The 27762-nt window shown below is 38.3% G+C and overlaps 1 protein-coding gene across 11 annotated transcripts in view; it reads left to right on the forward strand.

Annotated features, from left to right (window-relative positions):
• LOC126995738 (inositol-tetrakisphosphate 1-kinase-like) overlaps nucleotides 1-27762 on the forward strand; it is a 42400-nt gene that overhangs the window by 2549 nt on the left and 12089 nt on the right. For 5 of the 11 annotated variants that reach the window (XR_007750668.1, XR_007750669.1, XR_007750670.1 and 2 more), the window contains exons 2-10: nucleotides 3056-3160; nucleotides 3666-3690; nucleotides 3999-4097; nucleotides 6540-6681; nucleotides 7379-7474; nucleotides 11004-11047; nucleotides 11708-11867; nucleotides 21542-21574; nucleotides 25345-25471. Coding sequence is in view for 8 of the 11 variants with exons in the window: in XM_050855596.1 (XP_050711553.1) it covers nucleotides 3063-3160; nucleotides 3666-3690; nucleotides 3999-4097; nucleotides 6540-6681; nucleotides 7379-7474; nucleotides 11004-11047; nucleotides 11708-11867; nucleotides 21542-21574; nucleotides 25345-25471 (824 nt within the window). In the remaining 3 variants the exon portion in view is untranslated. Of the gene's footprint in view, nucleotides 1-3055; nucleotides 3161-3665; nucleotides 3691-3998; nucleotides 4098-6539; nucleotides 6682-7378; nucleotides 7475-11003; nucleotides 11048-11707; nucleotides 11868-21541; nucleotides 21575-25344; nucleotides 25472-27762 lie in introns of those variants that run through there. The other 6 variants (XM_050855597.1, XM_050855595.1, XM_050855598.1 and 3 more) reach the window with 4 other exon arrangements.

Raw genomic sequence — 27762 nt, forward strand, 5'->3', positions numbered from 1 at the left:
AGATGTGCCATAAGGAGTGCACTTGTGTACAGTGTACTTGTGTAAGGTTGGTTTTGATTATCTTATCATAAGCTTTTGTAATATGCTTCATGAATCACACATGTTACATGAATAATGTTATTGACAGTTATTAGAGTCTGTCTTGCCAGTTGTCAGGAAAGGCTCTTTAATATGATATTTTATTGCCAAAACAGTTATGAAAGCACTTGGGTGTGGTTGGCTCAAAGATTGTAAAGAATGGAGAAATTGCCAAATCTCAAGGGGAGACTCAACACTTGGGGTCGAAAAAATCGGTTTAAAAAATGTGCTAAAAATGTTCCTATTCTATTGATAAATCATCTCCAACTAGTATTCATTATGCCTGGCATGATTTAAATTCCTGGGCGGGACTTAAAGGGACGGGTGTATGGGTGAAAGGGGGGCGTGGCAGTTTTGGACCTTCTGTTTGTGTCGATCAAAGGTGATTTTCCCAGCATTTACGCATGGAAACTGGAAAGTGTCTTTTGGTATTCAAGGGCTTATTATACATCATCGTATGTCTGGCAACAATCACTGAGTCATGGCTGCAATCAGTGGCTTTTTTTTTTACAGCAGAGGAGTCAGTTCAAGGGCATAAAAAAAGGTAACAAATGTGATAAAAAAGCCAGCTACTCACTGCTCCTATAAAGAGTTAAAGGAGTGGCCGAAAGATAGGTCAATTTCGGGAGGAGAGGTGTCCTGATACCCTCCTTTTGAAAGAGTTCAAGTCGTAGGCAGGAGGAAATACAGATGAAGGAAGATTGTTCCAGAGTTTACCAGTGTGAGGGATGAAAGAGTGAAGATGCTGGTCAACTCTTGCGAAAGGGATTTGGACAGTAAATGGATGAGCTTGAGTAGAAAGTCGTGTTGCGAGGCCAGTGTGAGGGGGGGGAGGCATGCAGTTAGAAAGTTCAGAAGAGCAGTCACCATGAAAATATTGATAGAAGATAGAAAGAGAGGCAACCTGGTGGCGAAATTTAAGAGGTAGAAGACTATCAGTAAGAGGAAGAGAGCTGATGAGACGAAGAGTTATCCGTGAGTGAGTTATCCGTGAGTGCTCAGAGCGACATTGATTGTGATTATATTTGCATTATTGTGCCTTATTCAGTTCTCCTGTGGGTGCTACCTACATTAAGTCCAAGACCAAAATTAAACAACATTTAAAGACACTAAAAAAAAACGAAAGATTATTGTGTGTGAGCAACAATACGTGGACCTTCCCCCACCCACACAACCTCCCCCTCGTCTCTCCCTTGACCTTTTCTGCTCTGCTATGTGCTCGCACAACTTTGTCTCCCATCTTGGCATCAACATAGAAGCTGGACATCAGTGACAAAATGAATATTTCCCCAGAAAAGTGAATTTGTGTTAGTAGAGAAAGCTAATTTTCTAGAGTGAATGAATTCCTTAGATCTCCTCCTCTGTGTGTGAGGTGGCCAGATGCATGTGGACATCAAGAGTGAGTTAGGGATGACAAAAACTATTCAGTCTGAGTGTGAGATGTGTTTAGAAACAAACACGTGGTGTATACAGCTCCTGGAGGAGGACAAAAACAATACGAGATGCATCGCAGAATAGCGGAGGCGGGACTTTATTGGGGAGATGCATTTGTAGCTTTGCATGACATAGAACATATCAATGTTGAGCCATACTGCATTTTACAAATACCAAAAGGGCAAGAAGTAAGACGTGCAAAAATCTTTCCTTTTGGGTAAGAAATAAGATGGATGCAACTATGTGAAATCTTTTAAAGGCCGTATCTCGGATTAATATATTTTGCTTTAAAAAATTTGCAGAAGATCTAAAATCAGTCAGATTTAATTGTAATTAATAGGGCATATTGTTTTTATATATTATCAAGGGATGAGTGAATTGCTTTTAGTGAAAATATAAATATTTTTTTAAATAATGGGGGAAAATCGCTGCAAAATTCGATTTTGTGGCGTCACACATTTGAGATGTAATGGCATGGCTTCATTCCATTATCTATGGGGAATGGACCGTATTGGCTATACAGGCAGCGCCATATGTGACCACTCAACTGAAAGCTGTCCTTTCCATAGAGTTCAAGTTATAGACTAGAGTGCGTCTGAGGCTGTCTCTGGGATATACGGCCATGCTGCTGCCATCGCTCCAAGCCGATGATTGCACACACTTCACTCCTACCCGATTTCAGTTTTTCTCCAGTCAGGAAATTGGATAGGAGTAAAGTGTGTGCAGTCGTTGGCTTGGAGCAGTAGCGGCACCAAGGCCTTGTATCCTAGAGGCAGCCTCAGACGCACTCTAGTACAGAACTTGAATTCTATGGAAAGTACTGCTTTGACAGTTCACTGACTGAAAGCAGCAATCATTCCATGGGAAATCGGAAAAGTACATCCTCAGGTCATCCCACTGAGCTGAAGCATTAAGCCAGAAGCACTGCCTCCTCTGTGGGTCCAGAGGTTGTACGGAAATGATAGAACAGAGTGTGGAAATAAGATTGTGATTTGAAGAGCCCAATGGAAAGAACAGTTTGATAAATTAAGCTGAAGGATTGGAGGTTAGGAAGAGGTTTATAATGTTGGGTGTGACTCCAAGGTGGTCCCACTACCTAATGCTACTAATCAGTCAATGGATGCATACACCAGGGAGGCGCATTGCCTCACCCACCCTACGACATCAAGCCCCAGGGTTCCTCCAGGCAAGTTCCCATGCAGGTCCTCTTATCATTTTAAGTCCCTCCTGGCGTGATATATTGACTTGCTCAAGCCACAAATTCTGTGGGTGTCCCCTTGACCTTCTCCACTCAGGATTGTCTCTTATAGAAGTAACCCAATGAGCAGGGTCAGCTTCTGGGTAGCATGCCACATGCCTGGATGATGCTTGTAAGGAGTGCCAGTAAATGAAAAGGGAGGCAGGATAGATACTGATAAAAAGGAAGTTCCTGTGGTAAATCATATTTCTAAACATCATAGATGATATGTGAATTTTTTCATAACTATTTATTATATTCTATTATTTTTTCAAGAATTATAGCCTTATCTATCCTTTTTTACAGCAGCAGGATGGAGCAATCAACTGGCAAGCATAAAATTGTTGGCTATTGGTTCAATGAACAAAAATGTCAAAAATTTGGAGTGCAGGATCTAACAGCAGCATGCAAGTGAGTAATAAAAGTTAAGTCCAATGAAATGAAACTTCAGAAGTGGAAACAGTTAAAGCAATCAGGGTGGCATAATGTAACACATACTGTTGGAAAATGAGCAAGTAAACAAAAATTAAAATAAAAGTTACATAATGTAACAGATAATAACAAGAGTTAGTAAACAAAATAACAAAAATAGAGGTTAGGCTGAGCTGAACCAAAATGAAAAAGAAACAATGTTGATGTGAATAACTCATGTGGATTTTCTGTTGTGGAGTGATACTTTCCTCACATCATCTTTTTTGTTTGTTTGCTTGTTTTTTCATATTAAGGATTTACCCTTTGTTAGTTGGTACAATTAGGATTCTAAGACAGTGTTAATACACTACTTTTGTATTATAATGTAACAATAATACATACCAAAAGAATACTAATAGCAGCAGTAAGAGATTTTTTTAGTGTATCTACAATTTTTATGTTGTTCAAAAGCTGGACTCTAGAATTTTATTTTATTTTATTCCAGGAGACGAGGAATACAACTTGTCAAGGTAATGTATACTATAATTTAATGAAGAGAACTATTTCATACTATTGTTCAAATGTTTAGCTGTTTGTATGTTACTTTTGCCTCTAAAAGTGAGAAAAAAGGGTAGGAATGGGGATGACACGGTATGTTGGGGAAGGTCTAGGAACCAATTAATTTCCATCCCATTATTTCTCTTGTGTGACTATTGCAATATTTTATATCACAGGGATTTTGGGTCTTAAGTTGACGCGATATATGAGGGATAGGTATATTTTCTGCTGAATGAATATTTTTTAACATGCAATTTATGAGAATCAATCTTCATTGCAGATTGATATGAACTCTCACCTAGAAGATCAGGGACCTTTTGACCTCATTCTTCACAAGGTGACAGCCTTGTATGCACAAGCCCTCAACAACAACCAAAAGGTAGCTAATGTGTCTAAACTTATAAACAGTAAAGCCCTGACTATCTGGCAACTGCAGGCATTCAGTGGTGCTGGATAAGCAGAAATTCTGGATACTTGAGGTATATTCTGAAAGTTTCCCATGTAATTTCATTCAACCAAACATGTACACAAGTTCTGTACACTCAGAGAAATTTGAATGCGTGTACTTACTGAAACACCGAGCACTGAGGAGCTCAGGTACAACCAACCCGTCACCTAATTATACACAGTGGGGGTGCGTGGGTTAACCAGTGAAATGTCTGTGTGCAGCAAGATTTTTTCCAGTATAAATTCTCATGTATTGGCTTATTTTCCACACCCATGAGGTAAGAGTTGACCAGTCTTTTCATCCTACATGACAATGTTGCACAAGCCCCATGCCACAACATTTGGGAATGCATACAAACTCTTTGCTTTGCTCTCGGAAAATAAATCTTTTGTAGAATTATATGGTCTTATATTATTAAATGTACACAGAGTTTTTGTTTTTTAGAGAGAGAGAGAGAGAGAGAGAGAGAGCATTAGTGAATCAGCTGGTGGGGGGCCGGAGCTTGTTGTGGGAGGGATTTTGTTGGGTAGGCAAGGATTCTAGTGTTCTCTAGACTTCTTTAGGGGGGGGCTGCTGCGCAGTGACTGATAATAAATAGAAACAGCCAATTGGCGTGGATATTTTAACTCATGCCGGTTGGATTTTCATAATCTTTTAGACTTTCGGATTTTTAATTTTTGTCTGGCCAGAGTTTTGCTGGATACTTGGGGTTTCCAGATACTCAAGGGCCAGATAGTCGGGGATTTACTGTAATGGGTTTCTAGCCATTATAGAAACATTCAAACCTATTGCTGTAATTTTCATTTTATGCATTTAGGATGTGTGTGTGTGTGTGTGTGTGTGTTTGTTTGTATATTTACCTAGTTGTAGTTTTACAGGGCCTGGGTTTACGCTCGTGTGGTCCCGTCTCCATATCTGTATTTGTCCAGCTTTTCCTTAAGGTTGTGCACACTCTTCGCTGATACATTCTCACTTAGTCTGTTCCAAACCTCTATGTTTCTCTGCGGGAAGCTATATTTCTTTGTCTCTCAAGCATCTTCCTCTCCTGAACTTTTTACTGTGCCTTCGTGTGTTGCTGACGTTTCTTCCTTCTCTTAGTAGTAACTCCTCATTGTCTACTTCCTCCATTTTAATCAATAGTTTATAAATTTTTATTAGGTCTCCACTTTTTCTTCTTTGTTCCAGTGTTGGTTGGTTCATTTCCTTTAACCTTTCTTCATATGACAATCCCTCCAGTTCTGGAACCATTTTCATTGCCATCCTTTGTATTCTTTCTAGTTTTTTTATGTGTTTCTTCTTATGGGGAGACCACACCGTTTCTGCATATTCCAATTTTGGTCTAATCATAGTGGTTATTATCTTTTTCATCATATCCTTATCAATGTAGCGGAATGTTAATCCTATATTTCTTACCATTCTATACATATCACCGAATATCCTATTAACATGACTCAGGCTGTTGATTATCCTGTATTGCCACTCCCAGATCTCTCTCTTCTTGAACTTTTTTAATATTTCTCCATCTCCCATTCTATATGTCCATTTTGGTCTCCCTTTACTCTTTCCCATTTCCATTACATGACATTTCTTCACATTGAACTCCATCTCCCATTTCATACTCCAGTCCCAAATCTTATTCAGGTCCTCTTGCAGAATTTCACAGTCTTTACTGTTTCTTATATGTCTCAGCAGTTTTGCATCGTCTGCAAATTGGCTCATATAACTGCTTACTTTCTTTGGCATATCATTTATATATACCAGGAAAAGTATTGGTGCCAATAGCGATCCTTGAGGCACTCCACTATCTACAATTTTCCATTCCGGTTTCATGTCCTTTACCACTGTTCTCATCTCTCTTCCCCTTAAGTAACTTTCCATCCAGTTCTTAATTTTCCCTTTCAAACCTCCTTTATTTTCCAGCTTCCATAGTAATTTTATGTATGGAACTTTATCAAAAGCCTTCTTCAGGTCCAAGTACACACAATCTTCCCATCCGTCCCTCTCCTGAATTATATCTGTCATTCTTGAGTAAAAGCTCAGTAAGTTTGTTACACATGAACACCTTTTTCTAAAGCCATACTGTTTTTCTGTAATTAAATTATGTTCTTCTATAAATTTTGTCCATTGTTTCCTTATCACTTTCTCGCATAATTTTACAAACTACACTGGTTAATGATACTGGTCTGTAGTTCAGGGGTTCTTCCTTTTTTATGTGTGTGTGTGTGTGTGTGTTTGTATGTATGCATGCATGTGTGTGTGTGTGTCAGTACGTGCATGTGTGTGTGCACATAATGAGCTGTTTTCATGGATAATTGAACCAATATGTCACAGACTTTCAGATTAGCTTCTGTTATAACATACTTTATTTCTCAGGCTACAAATGCTCTCAGTATGTTTGAAAACTATCTAAAGAAACACCCAGAAACGTTTGTCATGGATCCTCTCCCTGGTGTCCACAAACTGCTGCTGAGGAACCAGACATATGAACTTCTACGCCAACACTTTAAACATGATGGTAAGGCATCATATTTTTATTATATGTGTGTGTGTATATATATATATATATATATATATATATATATATATATATATATATATATATATATATATATATATATATATATATATATATATATATATATATATATATATATATATATATATATATATATATATTTATAGATAGATAGATATAGATATATGAAGTACTGTGTGTGTGTGTGTGTGTGTGTGTGTGTGTGTGTGTGTGTGTGTGTGTGTGTGCATGCACTTGTGCATTTGGTGCATTCTATTATTTTTTTACACTACAGGAAGCAGCACAAGGCCAAAAAATAATTATTAATGGGGAAAAAATGTTAGTCACTGCCCCTATATGAGAGTTTAGAAGAGTGGCCAAAAGAGAGATCAATTTCAGGAGCAGAGTTGTCTTGTTACTGCATGTTAGCTTTTTATTCTTACATATTGAGTTAAACTGACATGTCCTGTATTTTATAACAGTTCAACATATGATTCATAAATTTTCATATTAATATAGTTTTGACACATTATTTCTCTTGGCAATGGATTTAATTCATCCAGGTTTTTTTCTTACATCCTTTTTACCTCTTGTAGTTGAGTTTCTTGCTCTGTTCTCTTGATGTGGATATGTATGAGTGCAACTGATGCATTGTTCACAGAGACATGATTTGATACATTACCAAGTTACTTTACAGAAAAGGTATTTACTCCAACATATGTAGAACTTTCAACAAGAAATATTCAAGAAAATGCTAAACTTGTGAAGCAAGCAAATGTCACATTCCCAGTAGGTGAGTATTTTTTGTGTGATATGATATTGAGAGAAATAATTTTTGTTCTCCTATTATAATAGGAATGTTTCAGAAACAGTAAAATGGTTTCAGTAGTGTATTTCTTCACACACACACACACACACACACACACACACACACACACACACACACACACACACACACTGATATTCCCAATTTTTGGCAACATAAGTAGATGACATTATATAGGTAGTCCTCGAGTTATGATGGGGTTTGGTTCTACCAGGCAGGTTGTAAGTCAAATTGGTTGTAAGTCAGTATTAACCCTCTTACACACCGTAAGTTTCTAATAAGTTTCAGTTCCACTCACCATGCATTTCTCAGGCCTGACCGGCCTTTCTTTTGCCGCCGCAATACTCGACATTCCCGGATGTATTTTACCCTCAGATATATCGTACCCCAATAAATTTGGTATCAATGGCTTCACAAAGACTTGTACTAGAACATGTGCAAATAGAAATAGAGGAAAAAATATAACTAAACAATACAAACTCATTTCAAGTCTCCGTATCGTATAGAGTATTGTAGACAATAAATCCTAAGTACCAACTCTTCCCCGCTTGCTAGCTCGAAATTTTGTGGGCCAACTTTTTTAGCCGAATATATGTTTCGAAGCAGAATTTAGTGAGGATTCTTATGGGATCCTCAAAATCCTCATACGCTTATTAGTTCCCAAGGTACACCAAGAAAACTGTATTTTTTCCGCTCCCGTCAGAGTAGGCTAACAACTAAAAATCGCTCCACGCTCCTCATCTACGACCCTTAGAAAGGTTGCCATATGTTACCATTAGGAAACTTATCCCCACACTCGTTTCGCCTCATCGTGCACCAGGACCTTTTACCCTTGATGACGCGAAACGCGTTATCGTGCGCGAGAGGGTTAACATTAAAAATATACTGAAATTTTATTCAAGTTACCTGCCACAGATAGAGCAGTGCTCCTGAACCTCCTAGTCTTCCCCCCTACCCTGCCTCTGTCATGCACTTGCCTCACCTCAGCCCTATGTTTGGTTGACCCATTAGCTTCATAATGTTGTATGTTGTTATGCAATGGAGTCACCATGTTTTGCCAAGAAGGTGGCATTAGCCAAACACTGCCAAGTCGTTGTGTGGGGTGTTGGCGATGGTGGGAGGGCAGTGTTTGTAAACAAAGGACACATCGTAGTTATATGAGTGGCCAGTGTCACCTCTGCTGCATCTCTTTACCCTCTGTGAATGTTCTATTCAACTATGATTGCTGTTTCCAGTAAATGGTCACCTATAAGAGCCTCTGCAGGAATATTGAAGGGATATGTTTTTGTGGGATGCCATTCTGGTGGTGCTCATCTGACCAGCTCTCTGGTTTGGCTACCCCCCACCCCCCCCACCCCCACACACACACACACCTGCAGAGAGTTGTGCAGGCTATCAGGTGAACTGAATGCAGCTGAGACTTGTAACCACTGAAGAGAACTGGGTAGACTCACTCCACCTGTGCTCAGCTCATGTGGTAGCCATCTGGCATTTGCTAGATCCAGCAGTATGCTTTGTAACATCCCTGGGTTAAAGCATTAATCATGTTGTCTACTACTTTGGATTGTTAGCGGCTTTGTAATAGTACAGGCTATTACAAAATGTTGAGTTAATTGAAGCTGCAAGTAAATTCAAAGAGGAAAAGAAAAATGATTATATATAAATTATTAATGATAACATAATATTTAACCCCAAAATAACTACTCAAAGTACTTATAAACTATGTAGAAGTATAATTTTAAACAAAATGACAAAAGTGAAAGGTGAGACATGAGTTAAGTCATTGTGATTGACTTGTAAATACAGGTACCTCTCAAGTTAATGAGTATTGTGTTCCTGGTGAGTTCGCGTAAAGTTAATTTTGCGTAAACTAAACAGTTTTTCCCATATTTATGTGTTATGTGTGTAACACTGGTGTTGTGTTCATTATCAAACAGAATCAGAGTGAAATCTGTGTGTGTGTGTGTGTGTGTGTGTGTGTGTAGTTACCTAGTTGTGATATACAAGAAATGAGCTATGCTCACGCTACTGACGACTGTTTACTATGCATAGGCTAGCATAGAGTGCCAATGAAATTGGACACGCCGTGTGGCAGCAGGTTGCCAGCACACGATAATGCTCACTTCAGACTTGGGTGAACTGACTATAGTGCTTACAGTTTGAGTTCCACAGGCAACTGAGAGGGATGTGTGGGCGAGCTGGGACAGCCCACCCCTCCTTCTCCCCTCCTGCCTGCTAGTTCATGAGGACAGCGGTGGGTTAGGGGGCTAGAAGATGCAGGAATGCTGTGTAAAGAAGCAGCTGCTCTACCTACGGCGGGATATTTAAAATTTCAACTCATTGCTTAACCAAGTATTACTGTTATTGGCATGGTCGTTAGTGTGAGTGGTCGTAATTCACATCATAACTCGAGGACTACCTGTACTTGTTTTAGCTGGATACATGTTATTTTTACAATAGCAGTAGTATTCTGTAGATCTAATACCATATACATAGGTCTTTTTCACACTTTGCATATATGTTAAGTATCAAATATGCTCTGCATTGTAATGATGTTGCTATGTTTAGCACCTGCTGCTAGATAGCATTTCAACTGTGAAGGATTGTTCACTTATGAATCCAGTTATACTAATTTTTTAAGCTTGTGGTATCAACCCCTCCAGATTTGTATTTGTTTTATCTCATCAATGAAACACTGTCTGCTGTAAGGGGAAAATATGTGTTCCTGCTTTTTTTCTCTTGATGTAACATTAGAGTTTTAAAGCAATTGAATCATGGGGCAATAACCTACATTTAACTGCAAAAGTACATCTTTCACCCTCTTGTGAATCTGAATCTTGGAGGCCTGGTGCATAGTTACATAGTATGGTTTTGAACACATATGCATTGTAGTTTATTCATTTAATAATCTTAATTTTGTATTTCTGCCATGGTACATTTAACCCGGTAGCAGCGACAGGCCAAATTTGTGGCTTCACCGTGTAGCAGCGACGGGCCAAATTTATGCCATGATATTTACCCCCCAAAATAGATGATACATAATCTGATCACAAATGCTTGATATATATTATGAAATGGTTTGTGTGAGTGATGATTTTTTCTCATTTTTCTCGCTTGGAGGGACCATTAACAAACATGATCCCCGCTGCTACCGGGTTAAGGCAGCCATTTATTTCAGGCCTTCAAACATAATATCAGTGTGATAGTTGACCTAAAATAATTTAACTACAAAAATAGTTTATAAAATTTGTACAAAAATTTACTGTAATATTCTACTTTATTTTTTCTTATTAGAAGTGTAAGGTCATTGTTGTCTGCTAACTTTGTTTCTCGGAGTACTAACATGTCAATTCTGCCTCACTACTTTCAAATGCAGTACAAGTACACATTTGGCTTTCACAGACTAATTTTTCTTCCTCCTTTATCTTCATACATTATCTTCATACATGTCTTGCTTAGATACAATAATTACTTGAATTTTGCCATTTCTCAACAGTGTGCAAGCCAGTGACAGGAGGTGGTGGAGTGGAGGCTCATGAGGTGTGTACACAACGTTTTGTTTGTGTGTATAAGTACTTGTGTATGTGTGTGTGTGTGTGTATATATATATATATATATATATATATATATATATATATATATATATATATATATATATATACACACATATACATATACATATATATATATATATATATATATATATATATATATATATATATATATATATATATATATATATATATATATCGGATAAATTTCTGATTTCTTCGGTTAAATGAAATGAGAATGTTTTCATAAAGCTTACGGTTAATCAAAGAATTTGGTTAAGATATTCTCAGATAAAAGAGAAGACTGTATATAATATATATATGTATATGTTTACATATTTAAATGTAGGCATTTATTTAGATGCATTGAAGCTGGATATATTATTATGGTGTGCATCTTTTCATTATGATTATCATATCTTAATAAGGAATTGCTTTCCTCGATATTTTTGTTTGTTTTTGTAATTAATAGTTTGTTAGATTTACAAAATACTTGTTTGCACATACTTCATCTTCCATATAGTAATAAGTATTTTTTTTTTGTTTCTTTGCAAACAATATGTGAAAATATGATGATTATTCAGAAGCAAATTAAATATTTTTTCTGTGGCATCTATACAGCTAATTACGTATGAATTAAAAATTTCAGATGGCTGTAGTCTTTAATGAAGTGGGTCTCTCTGAATTTAGACTCCCTTGTGTTGCTCAGTCTTTCATAAATCATGGAGCTGTCCTGTACAAGCTCTTTGTCCTAGGGCCTGTGTGGTTTGTCATAGTGCGCCCTTCACTCAAGAACTTCTATGCTGGAGGTATGTGAGAAAGACTTATTTAGATTGTCATTTACTCACTTTTCAGATTTAGTAACTTTTTAGATATTTGGATTTTTGTACTGACTAATATTGATATTTCTTCATATGAAGAGAGAATAGTACAAAAAACAATATTAAAATATACCTTAACCCTTTCGATGCTAAATCCTTGCAACGAGGACTGGCATAACTTGCTGGTGGTGCTTAATCCTCACTGTGAGCGCCAGTCGCACTCAAATTTCCCGCGGATGAGAGTGTTCCAACACTATTTCTCACCCCACAGCACTGCCAATTCAGTGGGTTTTCCACTAAATTTGGTGGAAAATCATATCAGCCTAGAGTGGAAAAGCGTGGAAAATCTACAGATGAGTAACTGGTGGATGTTGTTGTCCAATATAGCAACATTTTTGCATAGCAGTTGGCAATACTACCCTGCCAGCACCCCATCAAGATTCAGTAGTTACCTCAATATGGCTGGCCGTTGCGCACGCATAAATGTATGTCTCACAGGTAACACCCTACGAACATGCCTGTACGTACGCAGGAGAGGCTTACATAACCGAATGTTATAGATGTTGGCCTCTTTCTAATGGTGTTTTTGTTTTTAGCTGTGATGAATAGTTTTTGAGATACAGTGGTTGAAAGAGCGAGCACTAGTGTCACTTGCTGAACGTGCCCGTACATTTGCAGGAGAAGCTTACATAACCGAATCTTATAGATTTTGGCCTCCTCTTTCCAATGGTGTTTTTTTTATTTTTTAGCTGTGATGAATAGTTTTTGAGATGCAGAGGTTAAAAGAGTGAGCACTAGTGTGGTGGTGCTAAAAGCTCGCTGTGAGCGCCAGTCGCACTCACAGACAACACCCCCTGAAGGTGCGTATACGTTCACAGGAGAGGCTTACATAACCGAATCTTATAGATCTTGGCCTCCTCTTTCCAATGGTGTTTTTGTTTTTTAGCTGTGATGAATAGTTTTTGAGATAAGCGGTTAAAAGAGACCCCCCTTCCGCAGCTGGGCTGCCTGAGTGCGTCTGGGGGATAGTCTTGCTGCGAGTGATAAGCAATGAAAGGGTTAATCATGCTTTGAAAAATCCTTCTTCCCCTACAAACTTGTATTCACAGATAGTTAATAAAAGTCAGGTAATTTTGGCTTGACTGTTGAAGGCTATCACACCAGATCCCTACATAACTTGAAACAAGATTACTTAGTACAAAACTAAAGTTTCTTTTTAGAGTCAACCATAGAAAATTGCATTTTGTTGGACAAGGTGTTTGTCATTTTATCAGAGAACAAATCAGATTAAAGTAGAATGCATGCTGATGTTTGATAAAGAAGTGGTCTGACAAGTCACAATTTTGCTGCATTTTCATTAGGTGAAATTATGAGCTTATTTGTAAGAACATAACATGTGCCTCAGGAGATGACAGTCCTTGAGCTTAAAGATCATTGCCACAGAACATCATTAAGGGCATACAATATTCCCTTGCCTCACATTTGCATCTTTGCTCACACCCTTTGTGAGGGAAGACACACATTGAATAGCTTATAAATAAGAAACCCAAATTATTATTTAGTAATCTGTAAATAGAGAAGTCCTTTATGTTTTTATAACCTCAAAATTGATTGACATTGATGGCCATTAAGAGTTGGGAGCAAAACTTCAGCTTGTTAGCAAAATTCTGCTTATATTGTTATGTTAATATCAGATTGAAAAAGGAGGGAGTGATTTATGAATGAAATCAATCACTGGGGCATATGCGGAGGGCTGCTTTGCTTTGCCTGCCCAAAGATACCATACCCGGGGATCCCTCCGAGCAGGTCGCCATGCAGGTCCCTTCCCATCCTAAGTAACTCATGGCAGGATCCATCAACTTGCTTGTCATGATCTTTGTGGGCATCCCCTTGGTCTCCTCCACTTGGAATTGCCTCTTACAAAAATAACCTGGTGAGCAGGGTCGACTTCTGGGTAACATGCCAAATTCCTGTAGCAGGAGTAAGTTTCAAGGACCATGCAAGTAATAGGTCTTGATTCAGTCTCATAGAGTAATTGCCTATTTGACATTAAAGTCATTCCAGCAATATCCTGTGATTCGGCAAAGACAGTTGTTTCCAAAGACCCCAATTTGCCTCTTTATGTTACTGTTTAGTGTCTATGTCTCACAGCCATAAAGTAAGATGCAGCATAAGAGACTTAAATATATGAATCTTTGTCCTTAATAGTCATCTGGAGATGATGAGCCCAACTGTGCCAAATCTAGCTGTCTCCCCAGATGTAGATGGGTTAGCAGATGTTCTTCTATTTTCAAATTACCTCAGTTATTCACCACGTTTCAATAGAATCTAAAAACAAAACTTTTATCTTTCTCTGGCGTTATTCCAAGTGAGAAGAAGGCAACTTACCAAGACACTGATGCAGTGAATCAGGAGCCAAATTGTCCTTTCCTTAAGCCAATCAGGGTCCAGGAGGAACTCACTCACCCAGAGTTTGACACAACCAATGAGCAGAGATGCTGCTCTTGTCCACAGCCAAGGGCCAGGAGGGGCTCAGTCACAGAGAAGCTGATGCCACCAATCAGTTGCTGGGATGCTCTCGCACGTAGTCAGTTGTTGCTCATGAGTGCTAACATTACATGTCAGCAAAGGACGCACCATCAGCGGCAGTCACAAAGTGTCCGCCATTTTCTTTTTTGATTCCAGGTGCTTAACTGTATCATACTATGCGAATTATTTACTAATCAATGCTTCATTCTATGAAAATTAGGTAATAAAAATATGGAAGGGTAATAATAAAAGCTCAGCTGATTCATGTAAACAAATAGATGACGTGTCAGAGGCAGCGATGCAGCGTTCATCATTTTCTTCTTCAACTCTCCAGTTGGTAAAAGAAATTTATATTAATGTGACTTATGTATTTATGTGCTTCATTCCAGTACAGCTCAGCTGATACATGTAAACAAACAGACGACGTGTCGGAGGCAGCAATGCAGGATTTGTCATTTTCTTCTTTAACTCTCTAGTTGGTAATTTTTTTTATATTAATGCGAATGATGTATTTATGTGCTCCATTCTAGTACATACTGTATTTACATGCAAATGTAAGGTCACAGTGTGGCTGCTAAACTCCTAGGATAAGTGACCCGCAGGCAGAAATATTGGTGGGTTCCATAAAAGGTCAAGTCATAGGCAGGAGGAAATACAAATGAAGGAAGGCTGTTCCAGAGTTTACCAGGGAAGGGGATGAAAGAATGAAGATGCTGGTTAACTCTTGCATAAGGGGTTTAGACAGTATAGGGATGAGCTTGAGTAGAAGGTCAAGTGCAGCGGGGCTGCAGGAAGGGGGGAGGCATGCATTTAGCAAGTTCAGAAGAGCAGTCAGCGTGAAAATATCAGTAGAAGAGTGAAAGAGATGCAACATTGCAGCGGAATTTAACCCTTAAATGACGGGTATTGTTTTCACCGAATGGTCTATGGATACGGGTAAAAACAGCTGCTATTTTTTTGTTTATTCATATTGCATGAAGCGTTTTAACTTACTGAACTCAGCAGTGAAATCCAGATTGCGATACGTTGTGTAATAGTCACGCTAGCGTGTGTGAAGCCTAACCAGGGTGTGAGCTGCCGGCACCAAACGCTGCTCCAGGCAGCTTGGGGCGGGCCTCTGCCTAGGACACACAACATGTCAACACAGGCTGGCCAGGATGGTGGCATGCTCCACACTTCCTCCCTCTCACAATTGAATGTCAATAGTATAAATTGTTCTTTTCACTGAAATAATTTAGACAACATCTACTTTACTCACTCACTTTCAGTCCTTCTCAGAGCTGGGTGTTTCAGTTGGGGGAACACATGCCTTACACGTAGCCTTCTTCCCCCCCCACTGTTGTCATGGAAGCACTTGCTGGGCTAGAGTGCAGTACAGATAGTGAAGTAATATCATCACCTTCTAAGTCACTCTCACTACCACGTCACTGCTCACAATGTTTTCATCATCCTTGTATTCAAAATAATCTTCAATTCCTATCCTATCCTTTCCTCCTGATACGTCACCGTGTTTCCCTGTGTTTTCTTATCTTAGGGCTCCAGGGCTGCTCAGTGAGAACTAATAAACTTATTTCAAATCCACAAAGGTCAGATATGCTGGCAGACAACTCGGCAACTCACAGAACCCGCCAAATCTGATCTAAACATTCAAATTAGTGGCACGATAAAGTCAGATTAAATAAATGATGGCTGTCTGTATGGACCAAAATGTGTTTGATTAAATAAATGATGGCCGTCGTTTAAGAGGTAGAAAACTGCTAGTAAGAGGAGGCGAGTTGATGAGATGAAGAGCCTTTAACTCTACTCTGGTGGATCTCAGGTTTTTTATGAATCTGATATCTGGGAAATTGAGATCTGGCAAATTATGGGTTGAGTGTATTTTTCTGTTTCTGTATAAATTACCATATTTTACGGCTTCTAAGATGCACGTTTTTCCCTAATAAATACCCTGAAAAATACCCACGTGTCTTCCAAGACAAATGTTGTAGGAGGTTAGCTTCGAAAGTTATTCAATTCATTCTATTATATGATGTAACCTCAGTACCTTCCTGTTAGGCTGTTACAATTACTTTGAATACCATAAGACATTCAAATCAACTAATATTGTTAACATTCTGTGAGGCTAGAGCTGCACTGTCCTCACACTGTTACTAAGATACTGGTGGAAGCTGTTCCACCTCAGCAGATTGGTGCCAACAGCCTGTAGCGTCTGCTAGTGTTGATGTTTTGTCTGGTACGTTAAAGCATAAGAGGTTTGCTCATACTCTTATGTCATAAAAGATATCATATTCTACCAGGCTGTCACATGTATCACAAGCTCTATTCGGTCCTGGAAATTATCACCCATGGTGAATTCATCAAAGCGATTTGCTCATACTATTGCATACAAGCTAGAAGTTGTACGATACGCAAAAGAACATGCGAACAGAGCAACAGAAAGACACTTCATACCATTGCCTAGTGAGAAAATGATTTGGCAATGGAGGACACAAGAAAAATAAATTAACTCTTTGCCGGGCACTCATAGAAATAGTGGAGGTATCAAGAAACCTTTGTAGTATGTTAAAATTGAGGATTTTTTAAGACATTTTTACTTGAACATTTTTTGATTTGACGCATCCTTCCATTGCAAGGTTGCATCAAAGAAGTAGCCCATGCGTGCTAATTGCCCAATTTGCTGGTACTCACCCAACACCCCTAAATGTCAACATGTAGTACAGCTTTTTAGCTAAGTCCTATAAGGTTTTGGTAAACTTACCTCTATTGTATTAGGTGTGGGTGGGGCAAGAAAAGGAACAATTTTACAGAAATTCGCTCACTTCTGACTCTCGGCCCACACTGGCCCATTCTCTCGCTCCCAGCATAGCTGCCAAGTGTGCTAAAGATGCTTCTATTGGCTGAGACAAACAGACGTATGTCATCACTGGGTGGTGGGAAATGTTTGTGGAAACATGTGTTTTTGGTATCCTGACCAGGCTTTCACGCGGCAAAGGGTAAAAGATGTGTAGTATATTTACTTACCATTTACAATTCTTTGTATACCATGAGTCTTTAAGTGAACTTTAACAAAAATAATGGCTGATGAACAGTGCTGAATGAAGATAATAGATAGTGAGTGTGTTCTTGTGTGAAAATGACTATATCGGACAACAATTTTTTTTTTACTTAGAAACTTCTTTCCATAATCAGGGTGTGTCTTCCAAGATGCAGCATTTTATAAGCCTTAATATACGGTAAAGTCTGTCGAGAGAAGGGTATTAAGGCACTACTGGAACAATTGCTGGAAAAGGCAATGAGGAAGGCTAAGATCCGATGGAATCATGGAAATTTTGCGATCATGAGACTTATAAATTATAAATATATAGATAGGAATGAAGAATATGTTTATGTGAAATTTTCTGAGCCAGTCTTATAGCCTTATTTTCTTGCTTTTCTATTATATGACTTGAAAGACACCTTTTATCTTTTGGTGCCCCATTTTTTTATCATTTTGGTGCTCCTATTACAGAAAGAATTAGAACCTTCTTTGCAGAGAAAGATTAAAAAACTTACCGTAATTGAGGGCTTATAAGACACTTTTTTCCCAAAAAATGTCCCAGAAAATCACCCTGCGTCTTATAAGGTCAAGGTTCAGCTTTGGGTTACTGGCTAGCGAAGTTTTAGTGCTGCAGTGGCACTTAAATTAAGCCATAAACATCTCCCCAAACGTTAACAAGGTGGTGATCGCTTCTACACCAACAACGGCAACTCTTTTCTAAAGTAACAGTGTATAACAGTAGTACTTACCGCTACTTCATATAAAATAACACCAGTCAGGAAGAAAATTAAGTGACGACGCTTAACCATGCTTGTACCTAAACAAACTAGTGGACGGTTGTACAGTGTACACCAAACCTGACCACACGCGTAAAACACACTTTCTTTTGTTTTAAAAGTGTACAAAATATTCCAAATAAAAATACGATGAAGAGCACAAATAATTTTATTTTCACACTTCCTTATATTTTAAAAATGTACTGAAATATTACAACAACTATAATTACGATGTAAAATAATAATAAAAAATATGATGTGCAAACTGCAAACTTTATACCTGTTACCCCTCTGACAATGTCGCTGCCTACACCATGTTTGTTTATGTCTCAAAGCAGTACTTTGGAGTCTCTAAGAAGGACCAGTTCTGGTAGGTTCCAGCTAATATGATGGGTTTTAAATGTAAAATATTGGGATTTAATAACGATCTGAATACATATGAAACTTAAAATGTGACCTGATGATGGGGAGGGCTACAAATGTCAGCCAAAAACTCTTCACCTGGCACTCCTAGTTTAAACCCGTTTATTATATATTTTTTAAGTGCCTGCCCAAATTGGGGGGTGCGTCTTATAAGCCTGTGCATCTTATAAGCCGTCAAATACGGTAACTTACATAAGGACGTAGACTCTATGGGGATTTAATTGAGTTTTAAAATGGATTAAGAAGATCAACAAGGGCAATTTAGATGACGTACTTTTATATTAAAATCTGACGTGAGTCGTGATAGTGGGCAGACGTGCGTTGCGTGAGCTCTGTGCAGAAGCTGATGTGTCGGCAATGGCTGGCAGGGCCAGGAGCGTGAAAGATTGGTGTTACGTCTATGAAGATTTTATAGGCGAAGCGTCAAAATGGATTGGATGCTGTTTGTGTCCTCAGTGGTGCCATGTGAAATGTGCTAATTTGATGGGAATCAAGCAGGATAATCTACTTAAAATAAATTGGATTTGCACTCCTTGCCTTTACAAGGTATCTCTGACTACCAACATTGTTGAAAAATTGGATGAATTTAAAGAACTATCTAAACAAATATCAGTTGTAAAAGGTGAAGTTGATTCACGGGCTGAGAAGGTGCAGGAGGAGCTGGGATCGGTTGCAGACGTGCTTTGTGCTGACCATGCAGATATCAGTTGGGCTGAGGTAGCAAAGAGATACAGGAAAGTCAAGAAAAATCTTTTAGTTGTAAAAGCTTCTGCCCAGGAAAAGAAGGCAACTGATATGAAGGCTGAAGTTACCCAGGCATTGAATGGCATTCAAATATCTGAGTTGAAATTCACAAATGGAGGCAACATTGTTATGAACTTTGAGAATGCAAGGGATGAGGCTGCTCAAAAATTGGAATCTGTTGAGCAAATTCATACCAAAAGTGTTGGAGAAATGAAACCTAAGGTCATGATATGCAGTGTGCATAAAGAGGAGACCAAGGAAAAAATAATTGAGACCATCTTAGACTGTAATGAGTTCTTACACTCGATTCAGGGTGTTGAGAATAAAATTGAGCTGGTTTTTAGTAAGTCTGCAGCTGGCAGTACGATACATTACATTTTGAAGTGCGACCCAACTGTGAGAGAGCTAATTTATAAGAATCATGAGAAGTTAAAATTAGAATAGGGAATATACTCAGTGAGAGATGGATACCATGCAATTATATGCCATCATTGTCAGAGGTACAGCCATCTTGAGGCCAACTGTACTGCCAAGAGCAGTGGGGAGGCCCCACGTTGCTACAAATGTGCCGGAGATCATAAATCAAGGGATTGCACCATGACTGAAAAGAAATGCATAAATTGTATTAGGTACAAGAAGACTGAAATTAATTATTCAGTGAATGACCAGTGTTGTGTAGTATTTTAGACTGAAATTGCTACTAGTATTAGGGACTCAAAGATAAATTGTGTCTGCTAAATGTTCAGCGAGTTGGAAATAAACGATGGATATTTGTGATACTATAAAAGAAAATATCTGATAAGTAATAAATAAAACATTGGATATTTGTGATACTATAAAAAGAAAAGATCCCCAAATGTTAGTGTGAACCAAAACATAGCTTAGTGACTATGATAATGCCATGTTTATTGAAATGACACCAGTAACCTTCAAGGAAGCACTCAAGACGCACTCATTCATTACGACGATACAAACAAGTGCAGTGAGGATTATTTCTAGATGCTAACATTATTATATTGTTGACGGCCCTGCGAGTGCTGTGCTTGGAGCGGAGCGTGGCCTGAAACCTCATCAACGATAACGGTAAACAGGCAATAACAGGTATAAGTTGGATAAATTCAGATTCAAGAAGGTAATAGGTAGGAACTGATTCATGAATAGGGTGGTGGATGAGTAGAACAAGCTGAGCTGGTATGTAGTTGAGACAAACACAATTAAGGCTTAAAATGGAGGTTAGATGTACATATTTACATGTGGATGGGAAGGGAATTTAGTTAATAATCCATCTTCAGGAGCTGCTATCTGTAGGCATTCTGACTTCTTGTAATCTCCTTGTATCCTTTTATACCCTTGCTTAAGACTTTTAGGGGTGATGGCAAGTCATATGTAGTCACTGATTTATATTGTGGTCTTTACCAATGTTAAGAGACACTAACATGGACCATTTCAGTGAGGGACCTTCCCTCCTTGTTTCTCAAGTTTCCTGCTTTATTAGGAAGGTAGGTAACGATGGTTACACTGGTGATTAAAAAGTGTGTAGTATTTATTGAATCACCTGTTATCTTTTATTTTCCAGCAGATCATGGCGCATTATTTTTTTTTCCATTCACTCAGAGGTTTATTTATTTTCTTCCATTAATTTCTTGTAATTGTTTTCTCATGTAGGTATTTTTTTTTCATATCATAGCCATACAGCTTATTCTCAGCTTATCTCTCCTCTATGATTGGTGCCTTCAAATTGATATATTGCAAGTAACCTTAAGTAACATTGGACATGCAGTGTGCTCTGTAAGTATCCTAGCCCTGCCGAGGATACGGAGATTACCTCTTCAAAAATGATGTACTTATCTGATCCATTTGTTAAAATAGTAAATTTCAAAGGATTGCTGATACTTACATGAATGCAAATAAGTACATTAGAGCAACTTGGGTATCTTTTATCAAAAAAGGATATTGAAATTAGTATTAAATAGCTTGAAACTCTCCAATAAAAGTTGCTTCAAATTTATAAAGTTCAATAGCCCATCATTTTTTTCTTGTGAATTCAGAAAACAAATTAAAGTTTTAATCAAACCAAAAATGTAATACTATCTTGGAGGTTGCTTTCTTCTGTGATTTTTGTTTTATTTTTGACTTTATTGTTTTCTTTTCAGTTGATGGTTGCTTTGGTATTAACACGCTTGAAGGTATATTGTATTTATTTGTATATCATATGAAAAAAAGTTGACTATATATGTATATATAACTCCTTTTCCTGGCTTCCTGTTTCTCTGTCACCTTTAAATGTAAGTGAAGACACATTTGTCAATGTCACTATCATCATATTCATCATTAGCTTCTTTATTTAGAGATCATGATATATATATATATATATATATATATATATATATATATATATATATATATATATATATATATATATATATATATATATATATATATATATATATCTGTGTGTGTGTATGTGTGTGTGTATACGTATATATACAGTAAGCCCTCGATATAACGGACTAATTGGGGGAACTTAGTCTGTTAATGCTGAAAGTCCGTTATAAGTGGCGAAAATTGTCTGTTTAGCTGCATTGCATGCTTGGTGGACTGCGAGGCACTGAGGCTGCCAGGCTGGCAGTGGGGGCCCTGCAGGGGGGCCATATTGTTACGGGAATGGGTAAAATTTTACAAGTGAGCCAATGTCGCACTGGCAGACGAAACTTCTTTTTTTGGTAGTTTTCGGGGTGTTATGAAATAAAATGATTACTGTTTCTGTCACAAATCATGAAATGATTGACTTTTCTACATTTCACTCACTGCTCACAGAGATCACAGTTGGACAAACTAGAACAAAACCAGGAAAATAAATGTTTTTCCTGCCGTGTATTTCCCCAGTGCGCATGCATGGTGGACAGCAGAGCGACTTATTTCTGCGAGGAGGTATTTCTTGCAACACCAGCCTACGAATAGGCTCACCTAACATCACCAAATGTGGGGTACAAACTTGGCGGAGGGACTGTTTTTGTGCCTCGAGTGGCAGTAGTGGGCAAAAGAGTAGCCTATCTGGATTTTTTTTGTTGTTATTTATAAATGATCCACTAGACATCCTGAAGTTAAATCAAAGTATGTGCTTGTCTTTCTATTCATTCATACACACACTGGTAATATTTCTAAGGTGTCTGATTCACTTAATTGAGTGAAATTTTATTGTGATAAACAGTCACAAATTCGTGTCTCTAGTAAAATTGAAAGTAGTAATATAAGTTATGTCTCCATGAAATATACACAAATCGATAAATGTGAAAGCTCACGAAGTCACAATAAGTGACATCACCTGCTTTGCGCTGTAAAAATATGCTTATTTAAAGTAGCTGATGCCCGCAAAATGGCGTGCGCTGCTGCCTCGGCCCACAGTTGTCGTATAAAATATTAATGTGTTTTCGTTTTATTGTTCTGTTGTTTATTCAATGTTCTGTTCAAGTAAAAGAATACTCATAATTTTTGTTTTAAAAATGTACAAAATATTTTAACTAAAAATACAATGTAGGGAATAAAGTAAATTTATTTTCACACTTCCTTTTGTTTTAAAAATGTACTAAAATATTACAAAAACTAGAATTATGATGTATAATAAAAAAAAAAAGTATATGATGTACAAACTTTAAACTGGTTACCCCTCTGACAATGTCGCTGTCTACACCATGTTTGTTTATGTCTCAATGCAGTACTCTCGAGTCTCTGAGAAGGACCAGTTCTGGTAGGCCCTGGTAGGAGAGAGTGTATAGATTATTCCTTATGTCTTGAATGTAGTAGGATGTTAGGCTGTATAGGATGAACAAAAGATAATGGCAGCCACATTTATATTGTTATAAGCTAAAATATTTTCTTGTCTTCATAATCAATGGATAATGGATATACATTTTTTTTTTTTTTTTTTTTTCATTATTTTGTTACAAGTTTGCATTAACCCGTGCAATGCTGACCCATGCTGAGTGCTGGCCGATTTTCAATTTTTTTTTCTTGGCTAAATCATTTCAAAATAATGGAAAACAATGGGGAATGATAGAAAAAGTGCTTTTGGGAGGCTAGAAATGGCTTAAAAATCACCTTTTATAATGTGATGGCTGGAGCGACGAGCGACGCTTCCTTTGTTTTTGTTCCAACCGGTCGGTCTGCCTTGGATGTCTCTGCGTGACCTTTTTTCACATAATTCATGTTGTGGGATCTCAAATAATACTTTTTCTTATACTTCCATCACCATTTATATAAATAATAGCAATGAAAATAAGTGCAAAATTAAATTAAAATTAGTGCGAGCTTCTTCTCCTTCACTCACACTTCCTCCCCTCTTTCTTTTCCCTCTTTTTCCTTCATGCCTCTCCCCAAATGCTGGGGAAGTAGGAGAGGACTATGAGTAATCCCCGTAGAGGTAGAGGGCTGTAGGGATGCACTACGGTGGTGTGATGGTGGTGGTGAGCAAGCGTGATTGACGGGAGGGAGCATGTGAGGCGACAACAAAAGATCATACTTTTCCTTTGCTCTCTCCAAATCTTGCCCCACCTTCAACGACCTCTTCCTCACAGAAAGGAGTGTTCCTAACCATTCTGATGAAGACTGAGCCTGCTCGTCTTCCCCAAAAAACAGTCTACATCATTGAGGCGTAGCAGAGGTGTTACGATACACAGCCTTGGAATTCTTGCCTGGGGAAGGATAAACCCTTTCTTCCCCACTGCTAGAGGATGATGAGGGCTGGACATAGCCCTTATCCACTTCAGAGTCATCATCAGAGATGTCTGAGAGGAATTCATCATCCTTACATGCCCACAGAAACTCGTCAATAGCCTTCTGACTAAGATCACGGCGCGACATCATGCCCGGGCAAATGATGGGTAGGAAATGCCGTGTGACTCGGCATGAGTGAGTATGACTCACTCACTCACTGAGTCACTCATTGAGTCAGCCACTCTTTTTCAAATAAATACAATCATAATTTTCCGAATTATGAATTTTCTTTTTCGGAAACGTATATATACGCAGGTGGCACTGTCCGCGTGTAAACTCCAAACCATATATATGCGGCAGTGGCACTGGAGTGGTTAAGCAAGAGATGATTTGATAAGGTTACTTATGATCAAATTGGTCAGGTCACAGTGCTTCCCAGTGGCAGACATGTTCACCTCTCACCTTAGTTTCAAGTATTAAGGTGTTTTTCTTTCTACAAGGAAAGCACAAATGCTGAAAAAAGCAAATTAAAAAAAAGCCGAAATACTGTGTTTTTGTCAATTCATGTAAGCCTGCCTGGCTGCAACCACGGGGTTTTGAATGCTCACTTATAATCAGTTAGTCAGCTGCAGAGCTTTGCTTACTCATGTTTCTGCATGCCTGTAAAAACAATGATTTCCTCCTCCTGACTCAGATAACTATTCTTTAAAAAAATAAAAAAAGTGTTTCACGAAATAATGTATTTATTTTCTAGAGCTGAGGAGCTAAGGTTGTATATGAGATCAAATTTTATACAAGTATACTACTGATATCATTAATTTTGCACATCTACTATTTCCACTTTGCTTTTTGTTCATGTTGTCTCACTACATATCCTTGTTTTTTGTTCTGTGTATGTTATGTACAGTTTTTCAGTCCCTTTTTTTCCTCTTATTCCTTCATTGAGGCTATATTCAATCAAGACACTCATTATTTATTTTCACCTATCATTTGCCTTTGTATTCCACACCTCTCCTACACCACATCACTTCTCTATGTTTATCATACATAATCTGCTTTTGTTCCTTAGTACATGTTGATTTTCAGTGCTCTCACATTGAACTTTCCCTTATGTTACATTTTTACTGTAATATAAATAATACAAGTATATCTATATCTATCTATCTATCTATCTATCTATATATGCACACACAATATATAAACCAGTAGATAGATGGTTATATTAATGCAAGTTTTTCAACAGAACAAGAAACTGTATTCTTCAACTCAAGTAGTGTGTCCAAGGCAGACTCGCAATCCCCCCTCAATCAGCTGGACCCAGATGACATGGAGGATGACTTACCAAAAGCTGATCCTGCAATATTCAACAGGTATGGCAAGTAGATTCTCTCCTTTGCAATAATGTGCATTGAAATTTAGCATTGAAAAGGAAAAGCCCAGATTTCCTGGATTCTTAATTTTCTGAACCTGATTTAATCTAACTTAACCTAAGATGGATAGTAACTTAAAGCCTAAAGAGTCACCTATTGACATTGAATAGTAACTTAATCCCACCAAATCAAAGGTTAGCATCACCCAAACTTCTGTCCCACTCTCTAAAATGGACAGGGCAGCATTACCACCATGGCAGCTTGTGAGTAAACACTTACATATTGCGGCGTACAAGTCGACCCAGCGTACAAGTTGACCCAGCGTACAAGTCGACTTTAAGATTATTAGCTCAAAATTATGGGTTAGGTCTATACTGATGTATAAGTTGGCCCCCAAAATATGGTAGAGGCGTCATCTGGCGATCAAGAAATACCCCAGAGCAAGCAACAATTTCCCCAAATCTTGCGTAATTCTTGCGTTTCTTGTTCTGGCGCATCAGATTTTCAAGACATCCACCCAATTCTTGGCAAGAATCGGGGGTCCAGCGCAAGCGGTTTAGCCACTTTCTTGTTTACATCAGAGGTAAACACACTGCACCGCACCTCCTTAGGCCTATGGGAATGACCATTTCCTGAGCTTCCTATGGGTAACCCTGCCAGGTGGGGGTGGATATAGAGTTCATGAGGTTACTGTTGTATTACTGCTGCACCACAGAACATTTCAAATCATCACTGTAGGATAAGTAAGAACTTCCTGGTTTGAATACATCATCGTCATCATTAGAAACAAGAAAGTGAAATGATGCCACTTGTCAATATTTTGTTGAGAAAAAGGACGTTTTAAGAAATTCCATTGCATGCAGTGATGCTAAGTAGCTTGGGAAATGTTCCTAATGAACTGTAGATTAGGTAACTGTGACTAAATTAATGCATGTTATCCTTGATGAGTGACAAAATGAGAAATAGTGTTGGCTCATCTAGTCATATAGGCAAGAAAGAGTGCTTTGGCAGACACAGGAAGGAGGTGCTAGACAGTCTTAGGACTTTGGAGTCATTCTTGAATGCCAGATGACACCTAGGATACTGGTAGGCTTCATGTTCTTGGTGGCATCCATTCAATACCCACATGTTATCCACACGCCAATCTGCCAACACTGTGGGTGGAACCAAGGCCGTCTCTATGTAAAAGCCTGTGCCTGGGCTTGTGAGCTTGCCATGATGTCATCAATAGAGTTGGTTGGCTGATAAGTGTGCGAGCAGCCATCGTATAGTGAGGATCAGTGCTCCACTTCTCCAGGCATCAATCCATCTCTTTTTTCTTTAAAATTGGATTTCATACAAGGTAAGGGTGTTAAATGTTTGATAGTAAATATAGTGTAGTCATATTATTTATTTAGTTGTGCTGCTCCACTTTTTTGCCACTCGGTGGTAATGGTTTGCATTTTATCCTTGACATATGACTCCTAGTTTTGGAGAGATTTTTTTTAGGCTTAAAAAGTCGACTTGTACGCCACAATATATGGTATGATGGTGAAGGTAAAATTGGGAGCATATACTATAGCTGCGTGTGGCAGTGGTGCTCATCTCCATCCCATTGACGCTTTGAGAGAAGAACCCTTCACCTGACACAGGACCAGTGTTACATCTTGGTTGCCACTTTTTACTTTCCTCGGGTTTCCCCAGGTACCTATTTATCAAGCATCCCTAAAGGATGGGTGGACAGCTGGGTGGGCTGCACACTAACTGCCCAAATCGGGATTCGAACCCAGGCCTGCAGTTCCATAGTCAGGAATGCTAACCACTGCACCGTGGAGGCATGATGCATGAGCACAATATTATCATAATATTTTAGTATAAATTCAAAATGCCTGCCTTACACACCAGACATATTTGGATATTGGCATTTAATCACATTGAAGGTCAAAATATTTGAATATTTTGGGTGATCATTAACATAATTTTGAAAAAGTGTTTCACTTAAACTACATGCAGAGATTCCTTTTTATATGTGGGTTTGAGTATATGCAAGTTATTATAGAAAAAAATGCAAATGTGAAATATTTTTTAGATATGTAGCATAAATTTGAAATTCTCGCTGCATGCATGGCAGTGGTGGCTGAGTAGTCGGCGTGTGGGTGTGGTGAGCCCGTGGACCTAGGTTCAAGTCCACCAAAAACATGCTGATTTTTCAAACCATCATCGAGTGGCGTAAGATCACTCACTTGCTGCCTAGATCTTTAGTCAACCCTAACTTAGTGACTGTAGCCACTATCAGTAAAATTCGCGTCTTC

Source organism: Eriocheir sinensis, chromosome 8 (genome assembly GCF_024679095.1).
Source record: "Eriocheir sinensis breed Jianghai 21 chromosome 8, ASM2467909v1, whole genome shotgun sequence".
Lineage (NCBI taxonomy): Eukaryota > Metazoa > Arthropoda > Malacostraca > Decapoda > Varunidae > Eriocheir > Eriocheir sinensis.